Raw genomic sequence first — 16,036 nt, 5'->3', positions numbered from 1 at the left:
CCTTTACAGGATGGATAGTAGACAAGAGTGATTTTTACTCCCTGTGGAGATGAATGAATACTTTCTTTACCCTGAGTCACTTTTTCACATAGTGAAGAAAGGATAGCATTTCCTGACTGTTAGGAAGACCAGCAGCATGTGAATGAGAAGCTTCTTCTGAAGTAGGGATACAGTGCCTGGGTGATGCTCCTAAGCTGCTCACTGAACTTTACTGTCCCTTTAAGTCTTCAATAAAATCATGGTATGCACTCACTAATAAGTGGATATTAACCTAGAAAACTGGAATACCCAAAACATAACCCACACATCAAATGAGGTACAAGAAGAACGGAGGAGTGGCTCCATGTTCTGAAAAGACTCAGTGAAGCAGTATAGAGCAAAATCAGAACAGGGAAGTGGGAAGGGTTGGGTGGGAAAACAGGGGGAGGGAAGGGGACTGATGGGACTTTCGGGGAGTGGGGGTCCAGAAAAGGGGAAATCATTTGAAATGTAAATAAATATATCAATAAATTTTAAAAATGTGATATTTGAAATGTAAATAAAGAAAAACACCAATAAAATAAAAATTAAAAAAAAATGAAAATGAACAAGGTGCTAATGTTTCTGAATGATCAAGAGACAATAGAGGGAAAAAATTTAGTCAAGTAGATTAATTGGAGACAGCCCTAGGACCAGTAAAACCAGGTAATTTGTATATTAATGAAGAGAGAAACAAAAGGTAACTGAAAAAACAAAACAACAAAACAACCTGTGTGTATACGTGATGCAGAGGAAGTAAGAAGCAGGGGCTACATCTATTAGAAAGAGGAGCTACGGATGGTGGCTCCCACCTAGCCATGTGGTGCTGGGAATTGAACTTGAGACCTCTGCAAGAGTAACAAGTACTCTTAACTCCTGAGCCTTCTATTCATACCACCATGTGAAAATATGCTTACACTGAGGTTTTTCCTTTCCTTCTTTTACTTTAGTCTTTTAAATTTGCATTTGGTCTAGTAAAAAGAAGTATATAATTTATTCTGTAAATGCATGATAGTAAGTTGTCTGTCTTGTAAAATTGAAGATAATTTGAACTTTTCTTTAACACACATACATATACACACACAAACTTGATGGTTCCTATTTGTCTTTTTTATATTTTAAGTAAAATTTAGGAGACAATTTAAAATAAAGCAATGATATTTCTAATGAAAATCAGGGATTTAAATCTGAAACAGAAAGCTTGTCTATGATATATTAATAGCTAACATTTACCAATATCTGTAAAAGTTGTTAGCAACGTTATTGTTTTTAAAGCAAATTTAGGTTGTCACTGTCTGATACAGAACTTTCTTATTTTACATTTTCTCTTCTCTGGACACAGTGAAGGCATGCCACATAATGCTTTGATGCTTGCACACAACAGTCTCTTAGTAGCAGACGGGACTGGCTATTGTGGCTTGTAATGTGGCAGCATACTACAGTATGAAGACAATGACTGTATGAGCAGAGCATGTTACAGGAAACTGTTCGAAAAAGTTTATACATGGAAAATTCAACTAGGATAGAATCCTAATTATAGAAACCTATAAGAAAATACAAGTACAAAACACAATGTAACAGGCATAATTTTTTAATCTATACTTTATATTTCTAGGGTAAATAAAGATACATATTATATTTAATATGTAAGTAAAATTGCAGGCATACTATTTTTATTAATCAATAAATACTGGTGATGCACAAACTGCATCACTCATACAAGCCCTAAGCCTATTTTTTGGCTATTGAAAAGAATAATTAGCCTTAGTATGTGTGCTTCCTGAAATGCAGCTAAATATTTTAATACTGTTTATATATTTTTAAGGAAATAATTGTAACACTCATATTAGTATTTTATACATGGTCTATGCTATTGAGTAAGACTTGGAAAACTATAATGTCACAGTTAAATGGAGAGTGATATATAAAAAGAATCACCCTTTATAGTAAACAGTGAAAAATTCTGAAAATCCTTTTTTTTTTTTTACTGTTTTATATATTTGAAATTGAAAGTAGTGAATTGTGAACATGCTGTCATATATATGGTAATGGGCAAAACATAAAGGGAGAAAGGGGTAATGGAGAGAGTTGGGCGAGGTATCAAGATCACAAAGTAAACAGTTTGCTGTTATTAAAGGGCGATACACCTACATACTCTAAGAAGTTGAACAAAGAGGAAGCCCAAGTGAGCATGTTTCCATCACACTTTGAAGCAGGAACAAATTAATAATGGGAAGAGGAGGGAGAAAGGGACCTAGGTAGGAGAGGGGAGAGGGAGGGGAAAGGAGGGTCTGATCAAGTTTATCAGGAAGACAGATGAGAAGCCCAGAGGGAGAAGCCCAAGAGAATGAATGGAAATATGCAGCTTCCAGTATTGGGAGGAACCTCTAGAAAGTCCCAAAGACTTGGGATGGGGTAGGCTACACAGAGACTTAGTGTGTGCAGCCTTAGCCAAAATGCCTAACAGTGGGGAGATAGAACCTGAAGACACAACCTCCAGTAGTTAGACAGGGCTCCCAGTAGAGAGATGTCAACACCAATCCACCTTCAAATTTTTTGACCTAAAATTTTCTTGTCTAAAAGAAATGCAGGGACAAAAAAAAAATAATAAAGGGAGCATAGAATCAATGACTGTCCAACCAGTGAGCGGCTCAACTTGGGATCCATTCCAAAGGCGGGCACCAAACCTATACTATTACTGATGTTAGGTTGTGCTTGTAGACAGGAGCTTAGCAAGGCTGTCCTCTGAGAGACCCAACAAGTAGCTGAAGTAGTCAGCGGCAGAAACTCACAGCTAAGCACTAGACTGCAGTTGTAGACTCCTATGGAAGAGTCAGGTGAAGGATTAAAGGAACTGAAGGGGATGACAACCCCATTGGAAGACCAACAGTGTCAACTAACCTAGAGCCCGGAGAGTTCCCAAAACTAAGCCACATATAAGTTTACACAGGCTGTTCTGAAGCTCCCGACACATGTAGCAGAGAACTGCCTTGTCTAGCCTCAGTGGGAGAGTATGTTTCTAATCCTGTAGGGACTTGATACCCCAAGGAGAGGGGTATGCTGGGGAGCACCCTCTCAGAAGCAAAGGGGAGGAGGGATGGGGGAAAAACTCTGAAAGGGGGGTCATGTAGGGCAACATTTGGGATATGAATAAATAAGATAATTAATCAATAAAATGAATAAATAAAGGGCAATCCAGCAGCTGTACCTTTGAGGAAGGTGGTTTGTTTCCTCTGCATTGACAGCTTCAGGGCTTTTGAGGAAATCAAAAGTGCTTTTTATCAATTGACTCTGGTAATTTACACCAGATTTTGTCTTCTTTATCAGTTCATGGTGTCTTTAATTGAATTACTCTTGTAAATATTCTGATCATGCAATTTGATGAGAAAAAAGTATATGATGGGAATGCTTGACAAAAGGGAATGGCATATTGCCTTGTCTCTATATAAAGATTTCACATGTAAACCATCTAAAAGAAGAGAAGAGAATAAATTCTAGAAAACCTTAGAAGAAAGAAAAAAGTTTTAATATGTTGGATCCTAGAATAATGCTTAAGAGATAGAGTCAATAAGAGCACATACAATGTTCATGTGTAAATAAATATATTTATAGTTTTATTTAACACCATAGTTTTCACCCAGCATTTAGTCATTCATACACATGTAACATAAAGATCCAAATAATTTAATGACATATTTCTATACATTAATGTTGATAATTATAATGATTTCATTGTGTCTTTTTAAAGGGTAGAGGCTCATTAAAACCTATTCTTCTCTCTGGAGCCCTGTGGCCATTCTACTGAACAACATCCTGCCCATAGCACTGAATGATCCTTGAAATAAACTGTGCTTTTCATGAGTGCCTTCTGGACACTATTCAGTTCAATAAGGTGGGGCTATTATAGGAAGGCAAGAGAAAGGGACCCACAGAGGTTTAGCTCAGAGTAAGGCCTCTTCTTATACCACATACGTTCAACAAACTTCTGTCACTGTGAGACCAACAGCTAAGCTTGTTTATCTGCTTTTAAAGAACATAGTTTGTTTCTGTTTCTATATTACATTCTGTGGTTAGATAAAGGCTGAGCTCCCTTGTTCCATTTGAAGATACCCGGTGTCACCTCCTGGGGTTAATGTGATGGGAAGAGGTTACAAATAATCCAGTTCATCCTTGGGAGATATCCCACCAAAATGAGGTAACAAAGGTTTCATTTCCAATCTATCTGATGGACACTGAATATAACATAAATAGCACAAAGTTTATCAACAAAAAAGAAACCCAAATGATAAATATAAGGAGGATAATCAATGTTTACTGCCAAGTGGAATATTACATCTTAGGAATTTGTATATAGATATTATCTTTAAATAAAAGAGTATGTTTTCTTATAAAAATACAATAAGTAAAAGCAAACATATGTCCATTGAATCTCCATTAATATTCTGTGGCAATTGTTTAGAAATGCAAATGAATACAGTGCTTAGGATGAAACAGTTTCCGCCTTACACATCTGCAAAAGAGTTAACAGGATTCATAGAAAAATTGATTTCAATCAATATTTAACATGCCAAAGATCAGTGATGAATTATTCGTGGTCAAATGATTGTTAAATCTAGCTTGAAATATATACTGGTTTAAATAAGCCTCCAGTGCATGTAGGATTCCACAGGGCCTTGAAAAAAGAAAACAAAAAGAAATGAATGGCAAATAACAAAATGAAATGAAATTTTAAATGAAGATATTAAATGTATAAGTACTTAAATAAAAAATACAGATTGACATGAAACTCTTCTGTTGGTAATTTTATGTCAATATTTGTTATTAGCATTTACAAAGAATATTTTAGTGATGTAAAAGGAAAGAATGAAACTTTGAAATAAAATTATATTTTTCGTATTTCAACCAAGTACAAAATAGTTTTTTCAACTCTTTATACATTTCTCAAGTAAAAAACAGCCCAATAATATGATAATAGATAAACTACAAAGTTCTGTTGAAGATTTTTGGGTACCACAGTTACTTGCTGAGCCCTACATACAAAGCTCCAGGATGATTTCCTTAATCTACTGTGATTATTACTCTAATCTTTCAATGTGTGATTAATGCTGAAACTTCACATGGCAAGAAATTAAAACATTTCAAATATTTCACCTATTTTGAAACAAGAAAATCCAATTAGAAAATACTCACAAAAGGAAGTGTAAGGTCTAAGAAGTGTAAGATAGTTCAGTGTTTTTAAGGACAGTAAAAGTTATGAAGAGATATGCATGACATAGGATCAACACTATAATATTGTGTTATGTACCATGTATATCCTATATATATGTATGTGACATGTGTCAGTATATAAGATTTAGTGACATATAAGATCTGTAGTACAAACAGCATTGGAAGATTCTGAAGGGATTCCACACAAAAAGAAACCTTCACTCCATAAGAAAACAAACTTATCTACTAACCCAGACCCCTGGGAGCTCTTAGAGACTAAGCCATCAACTAAAGTGCATAAATGAGCTGGGTCCTGTGCCCTGGCATATATGTAGGAGAGGACTACCTTGTGTGGCCTCAGCAGGACAGAATGTGCCTAATTCTGTAGAGACTTGATACCCCAGGGAAGGAGGATGCCAGGGGAAGTAAGATGGGATGGAGTGGTGTGAGGAGGCAGGTAGTGGGGGGAGCAACCTCTCCGGGGCAAAGGGGATGGGGGTTGAGGTGAAGAACTCTGGGGGTGGGGCCAGGAAGGGTGGCAACAATTGGCATATAAATGAATAAAAAAATTAAAAAAGAAGAAGAAACCTTCTTATTTGAGTCCACTCCAAGGAGCTTTATAAGAAAATGTGGTGTGACAGAGCAGTGTCTCCAGAGCAGTTCTGAATAAGGACAGAAGGTGGTATTACATAATTAGGAAGTGGAAAATATGAACAGTCATGAGGTTTAAGGAATTCTGATTTTAATCTCCAAAATTTACTGATAAGCAGTGTGAAGGTGTGTGTGTGTGTGTGTTTCTGTGTATGAGTGCGTGTGTAATATAGTATGTATACTGTCAAAGTGTTATATGTTAATAGCATGTAAGGGAAATTTGTCTGTGGTCTCATGGAATACTGCTCATTACTTGGACACGCAGGCTCATTAGTACATACTGAAAATGAGGCTGAAAGGCTTGAATGATTTCAAATTAACACTCTGAGGGCACTGCTTCTTTGGACAGAGGTATACTGCTGAGCAAAGTGGACAGTAGTTCTCTTTGCCCTGAAAAGAAAACTCACTGAAGATATCTAACTAGAGAAATGGGCAAAACACCACATTTAGAAACTCACTTCTAAGGTGTATGTTACCGTTTCAAGTCCAAGTAAGTTCAGATAAGTCAAGTGCCTTTTATCTCTTCCTTTTTCCATGCAAACCTTATTTACAGACACATTCAACAGTAGTCTCCTTGGTTTCATCTCTTCTATTGGAAGCCCTAGCTCGCTTTCCTTCTCAGGTAAGTGTTCTCTTATCTCCATTTGGAGTTGTCTATGAATTAGACAAATAAGAGGAGATGCAGCATAAGAGATTTATAAGTTGCCTCGACTTATTAATAGTCTAAGACATCTCTATATGAGAATATTGATATTTCCTCTTCCTTTTTGCTTGGATAGCCATCTATTTGAAACCAGTTTGTTATCAAATAAGCTCTATTAATGAGTGCTTGTGTTATTTTTCCATCATCATCTGTGACAAGAAATACCAATGTGGGTATATCTTAGGAGCATATTGTTTGAAATGTATATATATGGAAATGTATATATATATAAATATATATCACATGCATCTATGTATATATGTATAAATATATGATAATTTATGTGCTGACATAATTTTATAGATACCTTTTATGAGTTTTGGCTAACTCTATTGTTTTCTCAATAATTTCTTTGCCAGACAGTGTGTATGTGACAAGTTTATTCATTAACAGGATATGTTGTGAAGATACATAAAAAGGACTAAAGTGTTCATATGATTAAATGACATCCAGTTAAATTGTTAAGAAAATTATATTTTACTTTTGTAAAATGGTAATTATTAGATTTAAAATGGCAAAATTTCAGATTGTCTGGGCTATGTATATGATATAGAATGTGATTCTGTTTATGTGAAAAAGAAGGTGACATAAAAGGCATTCAGAGATGAAAAATGTACACTCACATTAACTAATATTTGCTTATGTTATAACTTACATAAATTTATTTTAGTTTTACATTTCATTTTGATATTGTCATGAAAGAAGAATAATAATTTTTTTCAGAGTCAACGAATATTTGTAAAACCCCTATTTACTAAAAATTAGTGTTTTAGGCCTGGTGTGGTAGCTCATGTCTGTTACTGACGCAGAAGTGTTGCCATGAGTTTTTGGCCATCTTACACTAACTACATAGTAAGTGCCAACTGAGCCTAGGCTACACAGACCCTATCTCAAAACAGACAGGGAAAAAGGTTTTAGTTGCTTTTTTGCAGCCTACTTCACAAAAAGCAAAGAGTTGTAAAAAATGATATTTTCAGCTCCACATCAGTTTCAGCTTTAGCTTAGAGAATAAACAATTCATCCAGTTCCCGGTTCTCCTTATAAATTGAAGAAAATGATTAACATTTTATACTATTTTTCTTCCAGAAAACAATTCTGCAATGGAATATAACATCAATGTGATGGATTAAATCCAAATCCATAAATCCATTTATAAATATAAAATCCATAAAATAATGATAAATCTGAAATAATTTTGTTATTTATAGAACTGACTCTTTAAGTATTCTGAACTGCAAATTACACTCTTTGGTATAAATTTTCTATATACTAATTCAGCTTCATAAATTTAAAATTGTAATTACCATCTTAACATGGCATCACTAAAGAGTATAATTTCCCTGCATTCTTACTTTACAGTGCATAAGGTTAATGATATATGTGGCATGCTTTTAAGAAACTTTCTAATGGAATATTCTAAAATTTCCTGCTTCTGTGCCAGTTTCATATAAATACATTTATGAAACTTTTCTCTTCATTCTCTAACACTACATTATAAAAATCACTTCATATCTTTATTTTTAAATACGTTCAATCTATCAATTTCAAAGTCTCTTGTCCCCTAAAAAAATCCATTTTAATTTTCTCACTGGCAAAAGTTGCATAAGCTTGAAGACCCTCAAATTCCAGAGGGTGAAGCAAGTGACTAAAATTATCAACCCCCCCCCCCCCAATAATGAAGCAAGTACTTACAGATTGTTTATATTGCATAAGGTATTAACTGTGTCCTGGAGATGAGTCCTCACATACAACAGGATATATAGCTCCAGTACCCTTGAGTACTTGAAGATAGTTCTAATGGGGCCCCTGGACAAATCTCTCAGATACTAAGGGACCAATGTGCTTACTTTAGTTCTTCCCTAGAGAATCATCAGGATCTATGGTTGCATTTAGCTTTACTCTCTTTTCTTATGTCAAGTAGAAATGATGGGGGTTACTACATCCACTACATAGCTGGATGTGCAATAAAGGCCTGGGTCTCTTTTTTCTTAGGGTGGGTGGAACATGACAAGTCTGAGTTAAGGCTCCCATGTCACGGAACACAGGAAATCTGGGTTCTCTTCCTTCATGTAGGCTTTGTTTCTCTAGTGTCAGTTTCTAGACAATCTGTTTCCATGGTTATTATCACAGTTCCCTATTTATGTTAAATGATTTCTATGCTAATATGATTATTCATATCCTGTACCTGACAATGATAACAAAATTCTGTCACTGACTAAGACATTCAAAGTGTCTTCAGAAGGATATTATAATAGGATTTCTCAAAGACACTTTCTTTCCTCTTCCAAGGCACAGAGCTCATCCCTATCTGTTTCAGTGTCCCTTTGTAACTCTTCTGACACCATACGGACTCAGCCTCACACACAAACAGCAGCTCTGCCCTGTGTCCCCTCTCTTTTCACTATACACCTAGAACCTTCTGATGTATTCTATCATTTTTTCATTTGTTATCCTTAATGCTACAGATTAAGCAACTATATATGCCATAAGAGAATATCTTGGGCTTTTCAGTAAAAGTTTCCAGGTAAATAGTGATTTTTTTAAATATGAATTCAAGAGAATTTCAAAATTGTTATAAGACCAGCAGTATTGAAGAAGCCTAGATTCTGTGTCACATGTTTTCTGTTAGCACATTTAACCAATTTTTGAGCATTTAATGAAAATAATATGAAAAATAGTTGTTTGAGTAAAACAAAACTCTATAAATCTTTAAATGCATGATTTAATGTGTAGGTATAAACTGAAATACCTGCAATGAGTGCTGATCAATAAATAGAGCATTTGGAGACAGACATTATTTTTTGGAGGGGTAAATTCTATGAAGTTCTTTCTATGAATGATAAAGGCAGCAATGCAGTCTTAATTAATACAATACAGGTTGCTAGGAACCAATGAGAATGCTGAACTGACAGCTATTCAACAGAGATAATATATCATCTTGATAAAATTAATAACCCTCCTACTTTAAAATAGGGCTGACCAACAACTGTAGCAAAAGCCAAGCATCTGTAGTACTGTCCCTAATGAGACAGGATAAAGTTTTCCAATGTATTTCAGGGACATATTTGTACACTAACTTCCAGTAGAAGCTCCAAAATGAAATCTAATCAATTCAGTAAAAGTTTTAAACCACACAGAAAAACAGAACTGAGAAATTCTCTCAAAATCTGGACTGTGTCAAAAATATAAGTTGTTACACAATTCGGCCATTTTAAATAGTGGAATCAAAACCATTAATAATATATACACTGATCATAACAAGTTAATATTTGATGAATTATCTATTAATTACACATTTTAAAAGCAATCAAATGTTAAGAATTCAATTGTAGTAAACACTTTCCACAAAAATGTTTAAAACGCATAAATGAAAGTAACAGATCTTTTTATTTAAAAGTCTAATTATTCTGAATGAAATTAATGTATTAATTGAAATGAAAATTTATACTTAAAATCAACCATAATTATTAAAAAGCAACCTTTTTATAAAACATATCAAGGAAGTAAAATATTTCTTTAAGATAATAATTTAATGATGACTTGAATTATCTCACTGATATTTAAGGCCTTTTCTGCTAAATTTATGTACTCACACTCAAATATTTTAATCAAAACATTATTTGCAGTAACGCTCAAGCTTTGAAATATTTATATGATGTCTATGTGCTGTGGGAAGACCTTTGTTTACATGTTTTATATAATCAGAAGGATGTCAATTTGTCGATGTGGTCTCAGAGTAAACCCGGTTACATCCCAACTCTATCCATCCATCTTCCATGGGGTATTTCAACAGCACAGGTGACACCTAGGAAATTATTGCTTTCTAAGAGTCCTAATAGAATAGTTTCATGTAAAAGTTTATTTTAAAAATATTTAGATAGTCTATGGTGGTCTTTTTTTTTATATATTTTATTCTAAGTTCATATGGATTCCTTTCTTATACAGCATGTGCAGCCAATGTCATGTCCTGAATGCTAAGGATGACTTGTCCTTTTGTATGCTGACACTAGCCCATCTGACACATGATCACATTTAATCCATAAAGAGCAACTGGTGATTGATACTGACAGCTTCAAAAACCAGGTAAGGAAACATAAGAACCAAGGATGATATACAAGGTTTCTACAAAATACTTCTTTCTTTCTGGAAAAGCTCTAGCAGAATTATGAATAGATGTAACATATGTATCTGTATATAAAGTAACATAAAACAATTTTATGAAAAAATTTGAAGAAAATATTATAGAGCTAGTAATTTAAATGCATGTGAAAATATTAAATTATTTGCATATATAAAGCACAAGTGATAGATGGCACTTCCTGTTCCTTGAGAAGTGTGCGTGAGTCACATGTGTTCTAGTTGTCATGAGATTCATGCTTCTAAGTTATTTACAGTATGTCTTTTCCCAGGTTTCCATATAAAAAGTACTATACAGATCATGCATGTAGCTAAGGACAGTTATTCTCTTAAGGCTCCAGATAGTTATTTATTTGCTGATTCTGCAGATTCTATTATATAACAGTTGATAAGGATATGAGCACATCCATGTGACCAGAGCACTGTCATGTGTTATAAACTCCCCAAACTGTTATAAGTGCTTGACGTGGGATACTTTGAGAATTGCTGCCAGAAAGCATTCTGCCTTAGCCTCCAGTGAAGGGCTGACTGAACTTCGTCATATGATAAGGACAGTGAGGACACTGAGTCATGTACCTGTCTCCCTTTTAACATTTACATTTACACATTTAGAAAACAAAGTACCATGATGAATTGTGACAAAAAGAAAAAGAATGTGGTTCATCATGGAGACCAAGTTCAAAGGAGGTAGCAGGTAGCTAGGTTCTCACCAGCACTCACAGCAGGTTTTACGTCTTTACAACATTGCATAAATGTCCTGGTGTCTTTTCTTGCTTGCTCATTTGTCATATCGAGTCACTAAGCCAGTTAGAATGTAGTTTCCCCAAATACTGCTCCTCAAATCAAGTCAAAACGCAGAAGCGTTTTCCTTGTTTTGTATTAAAAATGCATAACATCCTAGGTGCTGCACTGATTTCACAATACCAAAACATTCCACCTTCTTGTGGGTAATTCATTTACAAATTGAGTGTTTTAAAGTAGCTGGATTCTAGGCTAACCTGGAGTGCACACGTGCATATTGCCATACAGTTGGATGCAGATCATGCTTTTATAATTCTTTTTGAAATATATCTGACTGCTAGACTTAAAAAACAGATTGTTATCTAAAATACGTTTTTAGGTTACACCCTAAGAACTGATACATACTTATACATATGAAATGGTTATGTTGGCGGGGGATGTCCCTTGAAAGAGATAAACAGTGGATTACTTGTGTAAACTATCTTTACATTGTAAAATTATTTTTTTCTCAAAAATAAAATTAGCATGCATATAACATATAAAAATTGTGCTAGAAATGCTGCTGTAATAATATTAGTATCTGTAGAATATTTAAACATGTGGAAGGAAAACATTAAGATAAATATTGTGTTTGAAAATGAGAAATACAAAAAATTCTCAGGAAATGTATAGCTTTTAAAACTTTTAAACTAAAATTACATTTTGACAATACTTTGTGCTAGAATTCAAATTGGCTTATTTGGTTAGGTAGGCATGTGTGGTGGATGGGCCTGTTGCTGTTCTTGTGAACCAATCCCCTAATGAACACAGGAGCCAATCACTGGGCGAGTAGGAGGGACTTCTGGGTTGGATGGAGGAAAAGAGGATGCAGGATATTGTTATGTCCTTTTGGACATGGATAGCGTGAGGACAAGATGCAATTACAAGTGCCTCCTAGTTTCAATGGCAGATCCATCAGGATTCGCCACCAGAGGATTTAGATTTAATACGGTTTACAGATTAGGATTTTAGTTGCATTGTTTCTGAACTAAGTCTGTGTGACATTTTCCTTCACTCAACAGTTAGACTGTGTCCAAGAGAGAAAAGTATGGCAGCAAAGCATGGGTTTGCTAGATGTGCACTACAAAGACCATAAGGGATTTGAAGCATGGTGCTATTGTGATAGCAACCCGCCAGTGGGAATTTAGCAAGTTGGGTGGAGAGATTTGGGGGCACTGAGTCAGGGTCTCCCCAAAATAAAAACAGGTTGGCTATTGCCTGCCAGTGCATGGCTGGTCAGACCGCAGGGGCTGGAAGTAGCAGGGGCAAGCGCAGGCAAGTGCTGGTTCGTTTTTTTTCTTTTTTTCTTTATTTCCCACAACAGGCACATACGTAGTACATTGTTTAAAATGCTATGGTGGTTTACATAGCAGCACAAGAATGACATCTACTTTTATGTCAAGTATTATCATCATTACTGTGAAATTGTCACAAAACTTAAATGAGCATTTACCCAGTTTTTTATCAACAAATTAGTGACATCTTACTCATCACTTCTAAGCATAGAAAGTCTCACAATACATAGGAATGAATAAGAGAATCTCTTTATATTTTAGCATAGGAGTATAAAGTCATGAACTTCAGCAAAACACCAAACTTTGAGCTATGTTTAAGAAACGATTGTTATTTTGATCAGCTTTACAAAATCATATGGTGTTTCTATAAGAATTTGGGGTTACAATATATTTTACAATTCTATCAGCAAGTATTTTACATTAACAAAAATTACTAACTTTTAAATAAATTACTTGTATTGCCTACACAAAAGTCCCAAATCGAAAACATTATTGTAAAATTGCTTGTGAAATTGGATGGTATTTTGTTCATTTGTTTGTTTGTTTCTCTTGCCTACATGTAAAAGTAAATGATTGGCCTTAGGTTATTGCAAACATAATAACTTTATTAAATTGCTAATAAACAAATTAACATTTTTTAAAACATATTATCCTATGGTTCTTCTGCATGTTTCCATGTTCCTTAAAATTTACTAGCTCAGGAAAACATGTTATAGATGTTTGCTTAAAAATAATTAATAGGGGTCTGGTGTGCCATTGATACCTGGAATTATCCTTCTCAACTCTCCATGATATTTGGGAATTGTCTGTGAATAAGCAATGAATTAATTCAGGCAATGCAGGACAACACAGCACAGTATACAAGCTGTGGAAGACTGTAAACCAATAAAGAAGGCATAACTGGTTTCATAGAGCTACTTACATCACAGCCTAGAAGTTCAGTCTGTGTGGATTTATCTACTCGTGAAGCAAACGCCTTCTGTAAATGCTGCAACTTTTCCTGCAGAGTAAAAAAAAAAAAAAGAAAGAAGATAATCATAATGATAGTGAGCTGTGTGCTTCTATGCTAATAGTTTCAATTGACTAAAACTTAATTTCTAATTCATGAACCGCTGTCTGTGCATTCAAGTATACATTCAAGCATGGGGGTTTCATTCTTGTTTAATTTTGGTTTTGGTTTGGTGTTTTTTGAATGAGTGCGTCTACAGCATAGTTTCCACTTTGCCATCCTTTCATCTAGTCTAGGAGTGACTGTGGTGTTTTTACATGAGAAATGTTCCACATAGTCTCAGGCATTTGAACACAGTTGTCAAAGTGTGTCTTGTGCAAGACTGGCACATTTGTATGTTAGGATGAGGAATCTACTGATATGTCAGCTACAAACAGAAGGAGGAGTTATTTTGGAGCCAACTTAGAATGTAAATATGTGTTACGTGGAGATTTTCTTGGGCAATAATATTCATAAGTAACTGAAGTCAAAGGACTTACTACAATGATGGGCCTAAATGACGACAAGTGTAAAATTGAGTAAGAGTGAGAAGAGAAAAAACAATGGAGAATGAAGCCAGTAAATGCCAGGTCAGGTCCAAAGGTACAGATTTGACAAAGGATTGTACCAGAGGGACAAGGCCCAACCAGAAAGGACAGAACCCTGCATGATTACACAGTAGTAGCCTTCTCCTGATACTATTCTATGATTAAAGGCTAGAAACATATTTGAGATAAATCCCAGCACACTGATTCCAACTTGTCTGTGGCCTCATATTATGCATAAAAAGAATTCAGAGAAAAGTAAGAAAGAGAGCAGCATCTGAGGATAAGCAAATGCAAAATTCTCAGCTACATGTGCATTGTGTAACCTCCTTAATCCCCCAGAGTAACCAAACACAAACCTCTACCTACTTTAGGGGATATTGGGGCATTAAATTCAATTTCTCAAAGGTCACTTTTACAAATAAATCAATAAATGTAATTATATAATCGACTTTAGCTTTTCCTTTCCAAGCAGTGAACAATTAAATATTTCTTAATTAAAATACATGTTATATTTTTTAATTTAAATTTAATGAATCATATGTGTGCATGAATTATAAAAACATGGTAGATTTTGTGGAGTGTCAAAATGAGATGAAAAACATGTATCATGATTTATATTTGCTGATGAATCAGTTACTAAATGTATGTTGGTATTGGGTGCTGTGAGCTAGTGCTACTTGGTACAAGTGTGTTTGGTTTTTTCTTTGATTGTTTTGTTTTTCCCTATCTGAATCTCTGAGTGATTAAGTCGCAAATTAGAGGTAATATGGCAATGCTAATACAGTAAAACAAAACTTTCATCATAATATATAAATGCATATAAGCCAAAGAAATACAGCTTTCGAACTAACAGAAAAATTTAAGCTGCATTTACATTTTCTTTGCTACTATAATCTTTACTACTGTAATTACCACTATTTACAGCAGATGCAAATAACTCAACATAGGCTAGATGTCAGGCACTGTAGCAAGTAACATGTCCAGTTGATGCATGTAATGATCATTTTAGAGATTTTACTGTCACTTTTGAACATGAAATAAACACTAAATTAAAGATCACATAAAACAGTAAGTAGAACTGAAAATTTAAATCTTCTTCTGTCTTCAACCTTATAGTTCTTGTTCATAAAGTTATTCCAACTATGTACAACTATAAAGATGTATTTTTATCACTATGTCATATGTCCAAGAAAGATACCAAATATATAATTTCTGTAGTCACTGTACAGCCAGTAATTGTAGGGTGGTAATAAACTAGTCTTCAGGTTCACTTGTTTATATTATTTTTCATACTTTACTAAAGTATACTTTTCTGTGGAAGGAATGTAAAATCACCTCAGATTTGGCAATGTATTTCCTGAAACCTTCAATTCCATAGAATACCTTCTACCTCAAATATGATAGTCATGCATTTTACAGAAAGAGTCAGAAGTCAAGTATAAGGTTAATGTTGACTTATTACACAATTTTGAGGGGACAACAATGTGGAAAAGCAAACACATAAAAGCAAAATTTAGACAAAGTATAACATTCGTTTAATGTCATGATAGCTAATCACAGAAAAATATTCTAAAATAATATATATATTCTAGGGGTCATACTTTAGACACAGATATATTTGTGTTTGTATGTGTGTGTCTGTGTACATGTGTGAGTGTGCATGTGTGAATGACAAAATGGCTCTTAATAGACTCTCCTCCACAATACA

The 16,036-nt window shown here is 34.5% G+C and overlaps 1 protein-coding gene across 1 annotated transcript in view; it reads right to left on the bottom strand.

Moving 5' to 3' along the window:
- Positions 1-3,646: 3,646 nt before the first annotated feature.
- Positions 3,647-16,036, bottom strand: part of Ccser1 (coiled-coil serine rich protein 1) — a 650,334-nt gene continuing 637,944 nt past the window's right edge. Inside the window, exons 9-10 of the mRNA XM_052173839.1 lie at positions 13,715-13,792; positions 3,647-4,690 (exon numbers count right to left, since the gene is read on the bottom strand). Of these exons, the coding sequence (XP_052029799.1) occupies positions 4,631-4,690; positions 13,715-13,792 (138 nt within the window). The 3' untranslated portion in view covers positions 3,647-4,630. The remainder of the gene's footprint in view (positions 4,691-13,714; positions 13,793-16,036) is intronic.

This window comes from Apodemus sylvaticus, chromosome 2, assembly GCF_947179515.1.
Source record: "Apodemus sylvaticus chromosome 2, mApoSyl1.1, whole genome shotgun sequence".
Taxonomy (NCBI): Eukaryota; Metazoa; Chordata; class Mammalia; order Rodentia; family Muridae; genus Apodemus; species Apodemus sylvaticus.
This window is presented reverse-complemented; position numbering and strand designations above follow the sequence as displayed.